We start from the raw sequence: 15,785 nt of genomic DNA, 5'->3' as shown, positions 1-15,785 counted from the left end.
TTAGATGTGCTGCACAGAGCTTCCTAAAAATGAACTTGCCAGTGATATGGCAGCACTTGGGGACACTTTGAGAAAAGCTTTTTAAAGTATTTGCAATGATGTTTCGAATTCAAGCAAGCAAGGCACAGTTGGGTCTTAATTCCAGTACAGGTTTAAATTTGTTAACATTAATGAGATGATGTTTAATATATGTGTGCATACAGTCTTGCAATTCTGAATCTAATACAGGCTGAATGTAACTAGTGAACCAGTGTGAACCGACTGACAGCAGAGTGCAAAGTTCCAAGTCACAATGGCATTAAGCATTGTGTGGGTTTTTTTTTTTTCATAAAGCAAAAAGGATGTTCTATTTAGAATAGTAGTTGGGGTTTCTCATGTTGGTGTTCCTAATTTGCTGCTGCTGTGCCTATTCTGCATTGGTTTTTGTCTTATTTCTGTCTTGTGTAGTTCTTGAGTTACACTTCTAAAAAGAGTTCTGTTTCCTACAGTTGGCCTTGGCAGAGTTATACGAAGATGAAGCCAAAAGGCAGTCATTGTGTCCCAACAAACCAACACCTACAAAGATCAGTAGCACAAAAGCATCACAGAGGTAAGATGTGCTTTGTACTTCAGAAATGAGCTGAATAGTTACTGTTTTAGCTTGCAGAACTTTTGTCATGCTTACTTCATCTCCTCATTGTATAAAAAGCCACCTACAGCAGTTCATAATCCAGAATTCTGAAGCCCTGTAATAATGCATAGTTTGGGTCTTCTGAGAATGCTGTTTAAATCGTGTTTATTTAGCAGCCTTTTTGCTATATGGTATTCCAGAATACTTTAAACCCACTTCAGGTAAGATAAGATGCTGTAAGTGAAATGCAGTGTTGCTCTTTTTTTACACAGATAGAATTTGGAAATTTGTTGTATCAGAAAAATACTGCAGTTCTTTGCTGCTTCAAAATTCAGCAAATCAGTAGCTTGTGTGAAACCTGACAAGTCAGCTGCTTTGAGGGTTGTACTTACGTAAGTACCTGATGAGACAAATACTTGAAAAACTATTAGTAGGTTCATTAGTAGGCTCCTGTGGGGTGAGAAAAATTAATTTGCCTGAGTTTGTCAGGTGTAAGGTAAGACATGTATTTATGTATAAATCCAACTCTTTCTAGCCTGCAGTGTTTGCAGTTCATATAGCATTTGAAGATTTAATGTAGCCTTATTTTTTTTTCTAGAGAAATCTTGCCAGTTTTTAGTTTCTATTTAAATAGTTATAAAGAAGAGAAGTCTTTACATCATTACTGTCAGTGATGCTATAACAAGTCTTGTATTTGGCTTGTCTTTCAATTGCTGCTGCCAAGATGGATCTCTGTTTTAAAGGAGGTTAAGCAGCAGAAAAGATCTTAGTCACCAGAGCCATGCTTCAAGTGCATTTGCAAATGCAGATCTTCAGGAAGAGGGATTTTAGCACATCATGTGACACTTGGAAAATAATATTTTTGGGGGGTGAGTTTGTTTGTTTGTTTTGGTGAAAGCACCTAAATTGCCTTATCAACTACATTGAACACAGTTTATAAACAAACAAAGCCAACAGCTCCATTTACCCATATATATCATAAAGTTACGACTTCCCACTCCAGCTGAAGGGAAAGCTGCAGTACAGTATCTCAGATATTTCACTGTGATAGCTGTTGGCAAACAGCTCTTTATTGGCGGTCATGCTAGAATCTGTCTGAGAAACAAGAGATGGCTGCTATTTACATGGTATCCAAAATGAGATTTTCTTAATAGACTTCAGTTTGCTCTCAGATAAGCAGTGTATTAATTGCAAGGAAACGTAGTGCTGCTCTTGATCTACTCAGCTTGCCTTTCACAATGGCAGGTACAGAAGAATGTCCCTGGGCCCTGCTGGAACAAATGCCATATTATTATTTGCTGTCCTGTTGTGTAAACTCCTTTAAGAAACTTAAGACCATTGGCACAAAAATAGAATATTTGCCCCACAAAACCTACAATGCAACAAAGGAAGAAAATAGAAGAGATTAAAGGATTTCTAGTTCCTGTGACCCTAGTCCATAACAACACATTTTTTTTCTGAGAAATTAATAAGAAGCAGACCCTTCACTTGGATATAGTATCACATTGTTTTATCAAGACTGATACTTAAAAAAGCAATGGACTGCTCTGCTACACTTTGATTTCAAAGGCATGGTAATCGGACAGATTGCCTAAATCTGAGGCAGTGATCTGCCATTACTTACATAGCAGATTGTATGTACGTTCTTACCCTGTGGTAGTCAGCTACCACATATACATCTTGCATTAATGAATTTTATCACCAAGAACTACAGAATAAGAGCAAATACCTGTACAGCTGTTGCTGGAATTCTGCAAGCTAAAAACCCTAGCTTATTGTGGTAGCTTATGGATGTGTTCCTGTCATAAAACAGAATGTGATTCTGCATTTTGATCACCTTCTGAAAGTCTTTGTGGTGTTGCCACTCAATGTATTTTTAAAATCGTATAAAATAGAAGTAAGAATGACTACTTCTTAAGTTTTTTAGGATCCTCATAGACAGAGACTCCAGGACCTCAAGGAAAGCCAATGTTGACTTCACTAGGCAACTTAACTCTTGACAAAAAAAGCTAAAATGTGGAAACAATTTGAAGTGTAGTTATTTCTGGTAAGCTGGATTCTGAAACAGCTGTTGGGCTTGCACGTTACCTGTGTTATCTATGGGACCACCCATGGTGTAAAGTAGAATTCAGCATAACCTATGCTAGAAGAGGATAGTTCAGTTAGAAGGGACCTACAATGATCATCTGATTCAACTGTTACTGCAAAATGACTCTGCCATACATGCACCCTTTCCTGCTTATTCACTGAGAAGCATTCATGGCTATGTATTTTGGAGAAAAAAAGGATGGTAAGAACAAAAGAAAGCCCCAACATCTTGATATTCTTAGTTTGTTTGGTTTTTTTATTTTAAAAAAGAAGAAGTAGTTTCAGAAGTTAGATATGAAGTACTTAGTGAGATGCATGTACCAGCCATCTTCAAATGTTTTCTTTCATTCTCTTGGCAGTCTTAAAATTGATTCTCTTAGAAGGTTGAGAAAACCAGAAAGAAGCATGAGCGATGACAAAGAAAACCAAAGGTATTTTTCGAACAACAACAAAAAAATCATGTAACAGTTATGAATGTAATTGGGGTTTTTCATGACATTCACACTTTGCTCACTTCTCTTTTTCAAAATGCAGGTGAGCTAAGTCTAACCCGCAAAGAGCTAGTAACTACAGACATGCTATGTGGCTTATTAGAGGAAGTGTTAGCCATGCACTGCTGTAGTAAAACTATATATAGAAGAATCCATCTGTGGTGATCTAGAACCTGTAGATGCCTTAACACGTGATTGTATGGATGAAGGTTGTAACTTGCACTTGAACTCAAAAGCTTTTTTGCATTTTTTCAAATATCCTGAATTGTCCTGGGTATCCATTACTCAAATGCTTGAGTACTTCCTTTCTTGAGTGCAAATTCTGATTGTTTCTTCTTACCACTATAATTCTTTTAAATCTAATGATTATTTTCCATATAAATGGCAATTGGGTAATAAATACAGATATATGTTCAAAGGAGAGATAGTACTAAGGGATAGGCAGTTATGTTGGATCATAAAAGCAGTGTGGTTGTACAGCACCTTTATACCCACTACTGGTTTTGGGTAATTGTAAAATATGGTGGAATCAACAGCATTTTGAAGTAATTTGCTTGAGAGATAGTTTTACACAGATTAGTTGGTTTGCCTTGTCCCAGATGGTTAAGTGAAAAAGTTAAGTGGAAACCACTTACTTTATTAGCTATTAACGTTTCTTCTAATCAAAGACAAAACACTCAGGTTTCCCAGCTTTTGTATTTATATACAGATTTTTTTACAGCATCTATTCCACTGGTATTTAGAAATTTATAGTGACTTCCTCAAGATAATCCTCAAGGAATATCTCGATCTTCATAATCAAACAGATACAGTTTTCAACACAATTATTTTTAGTTTCACCTTTCATCTTCAAGAGCTATAAATGGGGCTGTGTTGGAGAACACAAGTTAGCTTTTGCAGCAGTTTCTGCAGATTTTAAGATGCCTTGAAAGGTTAGTTAAATTTATTAAAACCTTTCTATTTCTGATATTGGCAGGAATGGAAGTCTACTATATCTTTAAATAAAAAGACCAAATTGTGGCACTGTTCAAGTTTTCCAACAGTTTCGTGCTTGTTCTGCCAAGTTGTTAACCTGTATTCTGACCAGCCACAGCACAGTCCCATGCACAGGACACCCCTGAGGGGACTGATCTTTTTGGGAACAGGCAGCATCCACACAGATGAGGTATATGCAGCTGCGACTTTATCAGGACTGTGTTCCCTTGGCCCCTGTCCTCTGGGGATCTGCTCCAGAAGGCACCATGGTAGTTACTGAAATGTTTTTGGAGTAGTGCTGCTTGGATTGTTGGGAAGGTCGAAACCCAGTGGAACATTTCTGTGATCAGAATGAAAAGGTTTTGGGCCACATTTGGGTTTTTGTTCATTTATTATTTTCTTTTGGTGAGGAGAATGGTGCTTGTCATTTAAAGTACTGTTGCTTATGAACATCACTATTCTAAAGATTTTATTCAGGTGACTCGGAATATAGAGGATTACATATTTCTGGGGCTTCTAATAATCCAAGTAAAATTGTTGCTGAACTCTTCAAGGAAGCAAAAGAACATGGGGCTGTCCCATTAGACGAAGCCTCAAGAGCATCTGGTGATTTAAGTAAAGCTAAGGTAAGAGTTAGTCTTTTTAGACTCTTTTTACATTAGTCTCTCTTCATCTCATCTAACCACATGAGAGCAAATGCACCTTTTTGTGGTCTGCAGATAACAGGGTTTGATCAACACAGTTGTATTATCTGAGCTCAAATAGCTTACTCTAGAAAATAAACTGGGGAGGAACCACACAATTCCGGGGAAATAATTAGAAATCAACCTAAACTGGAATGATTTGCTTTATTTTTAAGTAAAATTGATTAAATCAAAGTCCAAAACTGCAGTTGCATCCCAAATCAAAATTTCTAAATCTCTTATCTGCTGTATTACTACTAATTACTACTAGTGGTCAATGGCTCAGTGTCCAGATCGAGATGAGTGATGAGTGGTGTCCTTCAGGGGTCCGTACTGGGACCAGTACTTTTTAATATAGAATACTGATTTAATATAGAATAGATTTAATATAGAATAGATTTAATAGTGTTTAATATAGAATAGTTTAGAATATAGAATATCTTTGTCAGCGACATAGATGGTGGGATTGAATGCACCTCACGGCAAGTTTGCAGATGACACCACACTGAGTGGTGTGATTGACATGCCTGAGGGACAGGATGACATCCAGAGGGATATGGACAAGCTGAAGAAGCAAGCCTATGTGAACCTCCTGAGGTTTAACAAGGCCAAGTACAAGGTCCAGTGTATATTCAGACTAGATGAGAAAGGAGTGTTTTATGATGAGGGTGGTGGAACACTGGAACAACTTGCCTAGAGAGCACTCAGTCTGAATGGAAACATTCAGTCTGGTTGAACGGGCTCTGAGTAATGTGATCTAGTTGAAGACGTCCCTGCTTATTGCAGGGAGGCTGGACTAGCTGATCTTTAAAGATCCCTTCCAACCCAAACTATTCTATGATTCCAGTGTTTGAAAAAGTGTAGATTAGAAACTGAAACATACCACATACAACCTGCTTAGCCTGATTATGGTTACTACATACAATCTTCCACACAGAAGATACACAAATTAGAACAGTGCTTTTTATCACAGAAGCAAGCTTGCTGATGCGTCTTTTTCTTTTTTTTTTTTTTTTTTTCTTGCACTTAGGTAAGAATTTTAATAAAGTCTTTTAGATATTTATTTCAATAAGCTTTTCTGTGTATTTTTTCCAGTCATTTTCTGGTGGTGGATATAGGTTGGGTGACTCATCACAAAAGCACTCAGAATACATATATGGAGAAAATCAAGATGTAAGTAAAATTCTGAATAGCAGGAAAAATCTCCAACAGATGTCTGCTTAATCATGTTTACAGCTTGAAAAGCCAGTATTGCTGTAACTATGTCTGTGAGGAAAAACTGGTATCTAAATACTGGATAAGTGGTAAGTGGAAATCGTTAGTGTCCACAGTGGGCAGGTGTTCACTGGATATCCCTAAAGCCTCCATTATGGAATTTTCTGATGTAAATTACTTTGGAATTCTTAGCAGACATTCCTTTCAGGTACTTTCTTCCAGCTGTTGTTCTGCGTTCCTTTAGGCTATGCTAACATTTTAATCCTCTTAGGTTAGGAATTTTTTCTTGTGTGGCTTTTCTAGGGTTGTGATTTTTTTTTGGTGGGGCTTGCAAGTTAGCCAGTCTCAAACTGGAGGGCATGAATTTATTGTAGGAATGGTGAAGCAGCAGGTTAGAGGCCTTTTGAAAACTGCCTGGCCTTTCTTTACTCTCACTTAAAAAGCAGGAAGTGAGGGAGAGGGTGGGTAAAAATAAAGTTTTCTACACTTTACTGTTTGTATGAATGGCTAGAGCAAATGTTAAGCTTATCTAGAAGCAAAACCAAGAAATGAATAAGGCCAGAGGATGTAGTTGAGGCTGGGGGTTGCTGTCACATCCCATCAGGAGCTTAAGTAATCCTTCTAAGCAATAGCCAGCTGTACTAAGCCAGAAGCCTGTTGCAGTGGGGTTACCATAGCTGAGGCAGGGATAGTTTTCTAAGGAAGGTTAGTTTTACTGGCTAGGAAAGCCTAGTTTTGCTGGACTGCAAGGCAGTTGCAGGGAAGAGAGGTGCAGGCTCTGAAGGTGACAGGCTTTGGCTGGACGTACAGACATGCAGCAAAGTAAGAAGGGAGCAGAGGAGGCTGGTTTGCAGGATTCTCAGTGTTTGAACCAGCTGTATTGGAGCTCACCATGTAATAATTTGAGGAATGAGTAATTTCACTGTAAGTGGTGTATCAGCAGTAATTTGTAGTTTTATGGATTTATTAATTTATCAACAGGAAATTTACATTTGTTTTAAAAGTAAGTGGAACCCTGTGAAGATCACTACACAGTCACTGTACGATCTGTTATATCATGGGTAACAGATTAAGAGATTCTTTTTCCCCAAGTATAAAAGTGGTCTGCTTTTTTTAAAGGATTCTAACAATGACAGTTGCAGTGCAGTGCTCTGTTCTTATTTTGTCATCTCATTTGTAGTCTGCTACAAAATCTGTTAAGTATAGATTAAATAAAAAGTATAACTAATCTGTATGAAATCAAAATACTGTATTTGTCTGTCTTCACTTTTTTTATTTCACTGTTTTTGCTTCACAGGTTCAAATTTTGCTGAAACTATGGAGGAATGGCTTCAGTTTAGACGATGGCGAGTTGAGATCCTATTCAGACCCAACAAATGCTCAATTTCTTGAGTCTGTTAAAAGAGGGTAAGTTAAAATGGCAACTTTTTGGAGGTATGTCTTTCAAGTGAAGTGAGGAAAAATGCTTTCTCCACATGTTTATAGTTATTGAAAGCTCCAGGCTTCTTTTCTGCCTGCACCCATAAAATGTATTCTGTATGTGTCATCAGATGCATGGGGCATTTAAAACTCCAGCAAGCTTTGCTTCCTTCTGGTGGTTTAACTCTGAATGTTACTTGTTACAGGCAGCTTTTCATTTCACACGTTTTGTTAGTGCATTCTAGATTTTGACTGTCTGTGTTCTAGGTTTGACTGTAAGCTTGCTGATATGTTTTTTTCTACCCTTAGGATGAAGTTAATTCATAAAACAATCGAAATTCTATGGTTTTCAAAGTAAAATTACTAATAGTATCAACTCGTTGTACTGCTTAAAGTTTTTGTCATTTCAGTTTAGAATGTGATTGGGAAACTTCTATTTTTGTAATGAAGGGAAATTCCTGTGGAACTGCAGCGACTTGTTCATGGTGGACAGGTTAATTTGGACATGGAAGACCACCAAGAACAGGAATATGTGAAGCCTAGACTGCGATTTAAAGCTTTCAGTGGTGAAGGGCAAAAGCTGGGAAGGTAAAAGCCTCTAAGTTTTCTGTTCTGTGTTCATATGCTATTTTGAAAGCTGGGTTTAATCAATTAGAAGACTGTTAGAGAAACTAATCAGATCAGAAAAGCAATCTAAAATTATTCTGTGCTGCAAGTCTCAGCCCTGATTTCAGAGTCACCCGGTAATCATGAAAGTTGTATATAAATCTTAGTCCTCTGTTGAAACTGTTCATAGATTTGCTAGATGCTTTCTACTTTGCTGTGACTGTGACATTTCTCTGCTTGTTCTTGCATATGATTTTGCCTATATATATGTAGAGATGCCATTACAGCAATATGGCTGATGCCTGGCATGCAGATATAAAGTATTTTTTGTAGGGGAGCAACTCCCATATATTTTTTTTCCGGAATGAAGCACCAGAAGTACTGCCCTGAAAATGGTTACTGATTATTAGTATACAAGGCAAGTCTCTTGGGTTTAAGAAGGAAATAATGTAATAAACTTGTTTGTGGGTTGTTTGGTTTTTTGTTTTTTCTTAATTTGATCAGACATAAATGAGCAGTAAATTGTATCAAAATCTCTCAACTTCTACCAGGATTTGATTGAAATATCAAATGATGTTGCAAAAACTCCTAATGTGTACTAACTCAATTGAACTGATACATAATGTGCCGAAAGTCATTCAGTTCAGTCTGCTTTGTCCAAAAGTGCATCTCTGTTCATCTTAAATTGGTCAGTAAGAGTAAACAGTAACGTAACCTCAACTCTGCCAATCATCAGCTTTTTTCACATAATGGTTATAGGCTTTAAAGCATCTTTTTCGGCTGACTTGATATTAGCTGTTGAATTGTAAATACTACTTGCATTTATTCATGTGATGTGTTTGGTTGCCAAAAAAGGGTATTACCGGTGTGCTTCTGCGAATAATCAGTAAAGGTGGTAAGCACTAGTAGGGGTAATGTAGGGAACAGCTGCATATGATAAGTTCTTCCACCTGAGCACTTGCTCAGATTATTAAAGAGAACAGGAAGAGAGGAGGTTTGTATATAACAAAGTGTGCACGCCTGTTCTGTGGCATTTTTATTTGTTTTGGTAGCTGATGAAGTCTCAGGTATGTGAGCAATGAAAGGAGTAGCCAAATCTGTTACTTCCAAACATTTATATTGGTTTTATACTAAATTTAAAAGATTCCACACTTACTTTGTGGTGATACCAATTACCTGTTAATACCATTTGTGCTCCAAAAGGTCGGGAGATGCCCAGAATCATGGAGTAATGAACCTGAAAGCAATTACTAAAGCAGTTTGGGTCAGTTAAGTGCACTGTAATTGTCCATGGTTACTTTTTAATACACCAGATGGTACAATATAGAAATCTTGGTATCAAAGACTGTCATTTCATGCTCTGTAAGCATAAACAAATACAGTTTTGTTTGATTACCTATTTAAACTAGTACAAATTTAATGATATGCACAGTTACAAGAAAATATAAAATAAGACATAAATATATAAGAAAAAATCTTGCAGTCATTGACAAGAAACTACAAGAGCATTATTTGTGTGTCTATTAGAAAGGCTGTGTTTATACTTGGTTCAGATAACTGAGAGGATTTTCATTACTCATTTGTACTAGCTGTGTGTAGTTAATCCTTCAGTGACAAAGACAACTGAAGCATTACTCAGTTCTCGTTTGACTCCATTAATAATACCTGGTTTGTTGTGTTTTGGTTTTGTTTTGTTTTTCCCAATCCTGTAGCCTTACACCCGAAATAGTCAGCACACCTTCTTCCCCAGAGGAGGAGGAGAAATCCATTCTTGATGCGCCTGTTCTGATTGATGATTCCATGCCAGCAACTAAAATTCAAATTAGATTAGCAGATGGAAGCCGATTAATACAAAGATTTAACCAAACACACAGGTAAATTGGTTCTGTATCAGTGCAGGTAACCGTAACTATTTTCATAAGTCTGTGTTTTGTCATTAAATGAATATCAGCAAAACATCAAAAAGAAGAAAATACAGCTCCACTGAAATGTATAGCTCTGGTTTGTTTTCATAACATAAATGTACTGCTGAATTGCTATCAAAGCAAAATTCTGTGCTTTGAAAACACAAGATATTTGATAACTGCAAAGTCGGACTTTTATAACCAGTTATGTCCTGTGATCTGTAAGGATATGGTACCAGCCATAACTGTTCTCAGGGTGACTAAAATCTGAACAGCCTCACCATGTAGTCATCCCAGCCCTCGGCCCTTCTTGAGAGGAGCATGTGGCTGACTCAGATGACGCTGTGAAAGCACTTTGTTGCAAGGTGTGGAGTATAGTCTCAATTGGAAGATAGTCCACACTACAGGCAGAAAAATCCTGTGGCCCATAATCAAGAGCTCCAGCTTTCTACCTCTTTAGACTCAAAACTGACTAAACATGACCTGAGTTGTAAGTGTAGGCTGCAGCCCATAGATAGAAGGGTATATGGACGTAATGTCCTCACTTGCAATTCTGGCATGTGGGCTGGACAGAACACTGAAAACCAACTTTTGTTTTGTTTTGGATGGTCACCTCCTAGGAATTGGCAGCATGTGAACCTGGTGGATTTTTAGGTCTGTTAGCAGGTTGTTGATTAGAGCTTGCCATCAGCTTTATTGACATTGTTAGTGCATTGCCACAAATGGTGTTGGCCAACCCCATTTATTTGCCTAAAAGGTTCTTCTAGAGCAAGGTGCATGGTTGAGAGAACTTTGGGCAGAAGGCGGAAATTTGGGCAGTAGTTCCACCCATGCTTCACAGCAAGCAGGTTCAAGCCAGCCTTGATCTGAGATCTGCACCTGCACCACTGTATTATAATACAGCTTGAATCCTGCAATGGAGGTGGTCTTATCATGGACCCAGTTCCATATTAATATTGATACGTGGAGAGTTCACCTGTTTCCTTTTTCTCCTTCTGGCTCATGATAAGGGCAGAGCCATACGTAGCTTTCCTCATCTGACAATATACACAGACCACAATGAGGAAATTTTAGCTGAGATGCTAGTAGGGAGGAAGATACTGCAATAGTTTTTCGTATTTAGCAGACCTCATATTGTATGCTGATAGTACAGGCCCAGACTCTTTCTTCATAGCACTTGCTGGAGAAGTGATTTAGGTAGGCAGTAGGGCTTGTTGACGTTTTCTTCTGTCTGTGTGAAAGGGTAGAAGTGGTAAACTTCTCAGTAACATCTGTAACCAAGAGTGTGTTGACAGAAGCTTGGATGTGAATCTTTTTATCCTTGCCATATGCATGATCAAAATCAGCTACTAAAATGCATTGCTTTGTCATAAGCCTTGAAGACTGATAGAAAATTTAAGTCCCTGTTTCTTTGGCTACAGTATACCTGCCTGCTTACTAGTTAAAATAGATCTTCAAAGATTTATTCTCAGCTTACTGGTTTGGGAGAGAAACCTCAAATTTCCATTTATCTCTAAAATCTTATTTCTCATTCATGTCTTATAAAACTAAATTACTCTTGCTATACTGTTGATTTGATTGTTTTATGAACTGTTGTTCAGAAGTTTGGTGCAGAGTTAAAGTAGGGGAAACTCCTTACTATTGCAGTGCAGTAGTGATTCTCGATGCTTTCTCATCCCTCACCATGTATTTTAAGATTCCTCCTCCCATTAATAATTTAGTTTGGGAGATACTATTTAAGAGCAGAATTTTTGACAGCTGGTGTTGAAATTACTTAACTTTCTGCTAACTGTCATTTTCCAATATACTTCTATGTTACAAGTTTTATTTCTGTTATTTGAGAAAAAGCAACATTCATTTTCATTTTTAATTTTCTCATGCAAGAAGCAAAAAAATTTAGGCTACAACCTGTATCAGATGGAAATGTAAAATCAGTAGGACATATTGAATAGTCTGTTAGAGGGGTTTTTATCTCTGATCATCTTAATGTTCAGAAATTTCTGCCAAAGTGGAATCATACCCAGTTTTCATGTCCATATCCTTTCCACAGGATTAAGCATATTCGAGATTTCATTATCCAGTCCCGTCCAGCTTTTGCAACAACTGATTTTGTTCTTGTGACTACCTTTCCAAATAAAGAGCTAACAGATGAAAGCCTGACTCTACAAGAAGCAGATATACTTAACACTGTGATTCTTCAGCAATTAAAGTAATCTTACAGTTGGTGGTACAATATGGGGAGCATGCTGTATTGTCATACAATATGTTTCCAACAGATGAAGAAAAGGAAAGATCAGTGTCGTCTTGTCCCTCCTCTTCCATGGATCAGATTTTTGGGTTTCATGTCTTCCAGTGTTAACATATCTAACTTTATTTTATAGTATTGTTCGACCTTTTTTCAGTGTTTAAAATTAATCTTCCCTATGTTAGTATGTTTCAAACCACATCTTGTACTAAATGTGAAATGAGAGATGACTTTGACTTTTCACTCTTTTTGGGGGGTGGGGAGAAGCATTTTTCTGAAGGGGACATTATCTTTAATACAGTTGGTAAGATTTGCACTATGGAAATATATTATGCTGCATTGACAAACAGCCATTTGAAGGCATAGCCTGTGGGTGATGTTTACCTTCCAAGCTGTATTAATGCTAAGGTGTTCTGTTTAATAGGTAGAGAGATAATTAATGCTCTAGTATAATTTTTGTATATTCTGTTTGTATTGTTTCATGGTGCAGTATAATATTTATATTCTAGTTTTTATGTAATTTTCTCTGTATGATATGAGTGAATCAGTTCAGGAGATGCAAACCTCAGCTACTGCAGACTGTAATAGATTGCTCACATTTATATTCTACTTGTTCTACTTGTGGTGAAAATAAGTATGACTTTTTTATTTCTTGAGGTTAGAGAAATGGGATACACCTCTGTCGTGGTGTATCCCATTTCACCACTGGAGAAATGCTGTGATTTAGATTTCATGACGGTGGGTCTATGGTCACTTTGAACCTGAGTATGCAGTTGAATCCTCTGCAGCTACATGAACAGTTAACTTAAATAACCCCAAATGAAAAAAAAACCACCCAGGTGCACAAACACACAACTCGTTTGTGCTGTCATTTGTGTGCACAAAAGTAGACATGTTAATTGGTCATGTATTTTTTACCTGAATTTCAGCTCTTTATATTTGGACTTTTGGCCAGAGGCATTTTGTAATATTCAGTGGGGGTTTAGTTGCATGGCTTTCACTATACTTTTTTGGAAGCTGTATAATTAAACCCCTTAATCTTTGAAATTCTGTATTTTTTTCAAATAACATGGCCCTACACTGCAGTATGTAGGTAGGAGTCATGTTGTGGGCAAACTGGCTGCTGTGCTTTAGTAGTATGCTATTTTACAGTATTTGTGGCTTTATATCAGATGAGTGGATCTCACTGAAGGAGGATAAATGGGCTGTATCTCTTGTACAATGTATGTGTTAAAAATGCTGTTTTCACTGATTACTTTATTCTGAAAATATTTATTTATGCTAAGCTTATAATTGCTCAGTATATTTGGTTAATATACATTTTTACCTCAAAGTAGATCTTTGACAGAGTAAATTTTAAACATGTAATTGTATTTGAAGTATTTTGTAATTTGAATATATGCATGATTTTAATCATAATTCTTTTCATGTGCTAAGTAATTAAAGTTTTAAACTAAAAATACCATAGGCAACACTTACTGTTTTCTTCCCAGTTTATGTTGTGTTGAAGTGATGATTGTATTGCATGCCAAATATTTAAGCCTAAACGGAAAGGAATGGACATTTACTTTGCCTGTATTTTATACACTAACACTTTGCAAATGCAAGGCCATCGTCAGTATTGTGGTATCAATCTTGGGCAGTCTGTGGCTTGGGCATATTTCAGTTCAGAATATAAGTAAAGTTCATTGCTTATTACTTCTGAAGGCTATTATAGTTAAACTGAAATATAAAGGACAGTGGTTAACTAAATTGTTTCCCCCCCTTCCCCCATTATTATGCCAAAACTCACAATTGTGTATTATCATCATCTGTTTGTTTCACATAGCTGGTAAATTTTAGTGTTCAGTACCAGCTGAGAGTAACTGGGGTCCCAGTAGTTGATAAGTCAAGCACTAAGAAAATGTATCAATGTTCATGTTTAAATATTTCACTACTTCTTGGTACTTTAAACCTGATAGAAAGTGTCTGACAATTTTGTGTCATAGCTTTTGTTAACATTAAATTCTCACTCATGTAGCTAACATCTTGGCATTTTTGGCACAAACCAGTTTTTTGAGTACCAACCTAAATGGATACACAGTTAAGACTCACTACAAGGGAGAAAGTTGACAAGAGACTGAAAGAAGGGAGAAGGAACTTGATAGAGGATGATCATCTTTCCGTTGACAAGAGACTGAAAGAAGGGAGAAGGAACTTGATAGAGGATGATGATCTTTCCTCCACAATAAGGCTGCTGAGCTGCTTAGGAATTCCTCTTAGCTTCCAAGAAATACAGGTAATCCTGTCACTTGCTTTTGTAGACAGTTTATGAAAGGTGCAGGCCTCGCCTCTGCTAGTCTTTCCAGAAATCCTTTATCACACAAGACTCAAATAATGCAAAACTGAACATTTTCTCTTAAGAAAATCTGTCTGGACCAGACTACTTGTTTGGTTTGGGGTTGGTTTTTTGTTTGTTTGGTTGGTTGGTTGGTAGTTTTCATTGGGACACTACCATCTTTGTGATCATAGTTATTCTGGTTAAATGCGTCAGGCTTGTTTTGGGGATTTGAGACCACATTGAGACATTTGCAACAATTCTGCTTTAATGAGACTACTGGGCATTTGTACAATTAGCGTATATTAACAGCTATCCCATGCTGTTCTTGCTCTCTGGGGAAAATCTATCCAATATTAAATGAACCAAGAAAGAGCATGCAAGCTCCCTGCTTAGTTGCTTGCACTAAGCTAAAGCTCCCATGATCTTTAAATTGTATTGTTCTGTGCAGGGAGAATAGACAGAGATACACCTTGCACTTGCTCATGATGATTAAGCCTGGCAGGCCTCAGTGTAGGCACGCCCGTCAAAAGCAGTAAGCCTGTGGTGTTTCTCTGGGATAGATATAGTTGGAATGGGTTCCTGAAGAGATTAAAAGTAAGACTGATACTATTTAGCTGCTTATCGATTATTTGAAAATAAACTTTGAAAACCCAAAGATCAGTGCACTGATAAACAACAGTAGGCAGCAACTGTGTTGACCATTTAGTGAACTATGCCACCCAGAGGAACCTTGACACACTTGGGAGGTAGGCCAGTGCCAAACTCATCAAGTTCAACACGAAGTGCAAGGTCCTACATCAGGGTCAGGGCAATCCCAGGCACAGCTACAGACTGGGCAGAGAAGAGATTCAGAGCAGCCTTGAGGAGAAGGACTTGGGGGTGGTGATTGATGAGAAATTGAATGTGAACTGGATTCAGTGTGCGCTTGCAGCCCAGAAACCAACCATGTCCTGGGCTGCATCAAAAGAAGCGTGACCAGCAGGTCGAAGGAGGTGATCCTGCCCCTCTACTCTGCTCTTGTGAGACCTCACTTGGAGTACTGTGTGCAGTTCTGGTGTCCTCAACATAAAAAGGACATGGAACTGTTGGAGCAAGTCCAGAGGAGGGCCACGAGGATGATAAGGGGGCTGGAGCGCCTCCAGTATGAAGACAGGCTGAGAAAGTTGGGGCTGGTCAGGCTGGAGAAGAGAAGGCTGTGTGGAGACCTCATAGCAGCCTTCCAGTATCTG

The 15,785-nt window shown here is 37.7% G+C and overlaps 1 protein-coding gene across 1 annotated transcript; it reads left to right on the top strand.

The window, feature by feature from the left end:
- Positions 1–471: 471 nt before the first annotated feature.
- UBXN2B (UBX domain protein 2B) lies at positions 472–12,339 on the top strand (the record flags this gene model as incomplete). The annotated part of the gene is made up of 8 exons (XM_010011921.1): positions 472–589; positions 3,058–3,129; positions 4,631–4,790; positions 5,943–6,020; positions 7,360–7,469; positions 7,932–8,069; positions 9,800–9,961; positions 12,042–12,339. Coding segments are annotated over 8 exons (1,001 nt in total), but the record flags the coding sequence as incomplete, so codon positions are not given.
- Positions 12,340–15,785: the final 3,446 nt, after the last annotated feature.

The sequence above is a fragment of the Nestor notabilis genome, unplaced genomic scaffold (assembly GCF_000696875.1).
Source record: "Nestor notabilis isolate BGI_N333 unplaced genomic scaffold, ASM69687v1 scaffold183, whole genome shotgun sequence".
NCBI classification, from domain to species: Eukaryota; Metazoa; Chordata; class Aves; order Psittaciformes; family Psittacidae; genus Nestor; species Nestor notabilis.
This window is presented reverse-complemented; position numbering and strand designations above follow the sequence as displayed.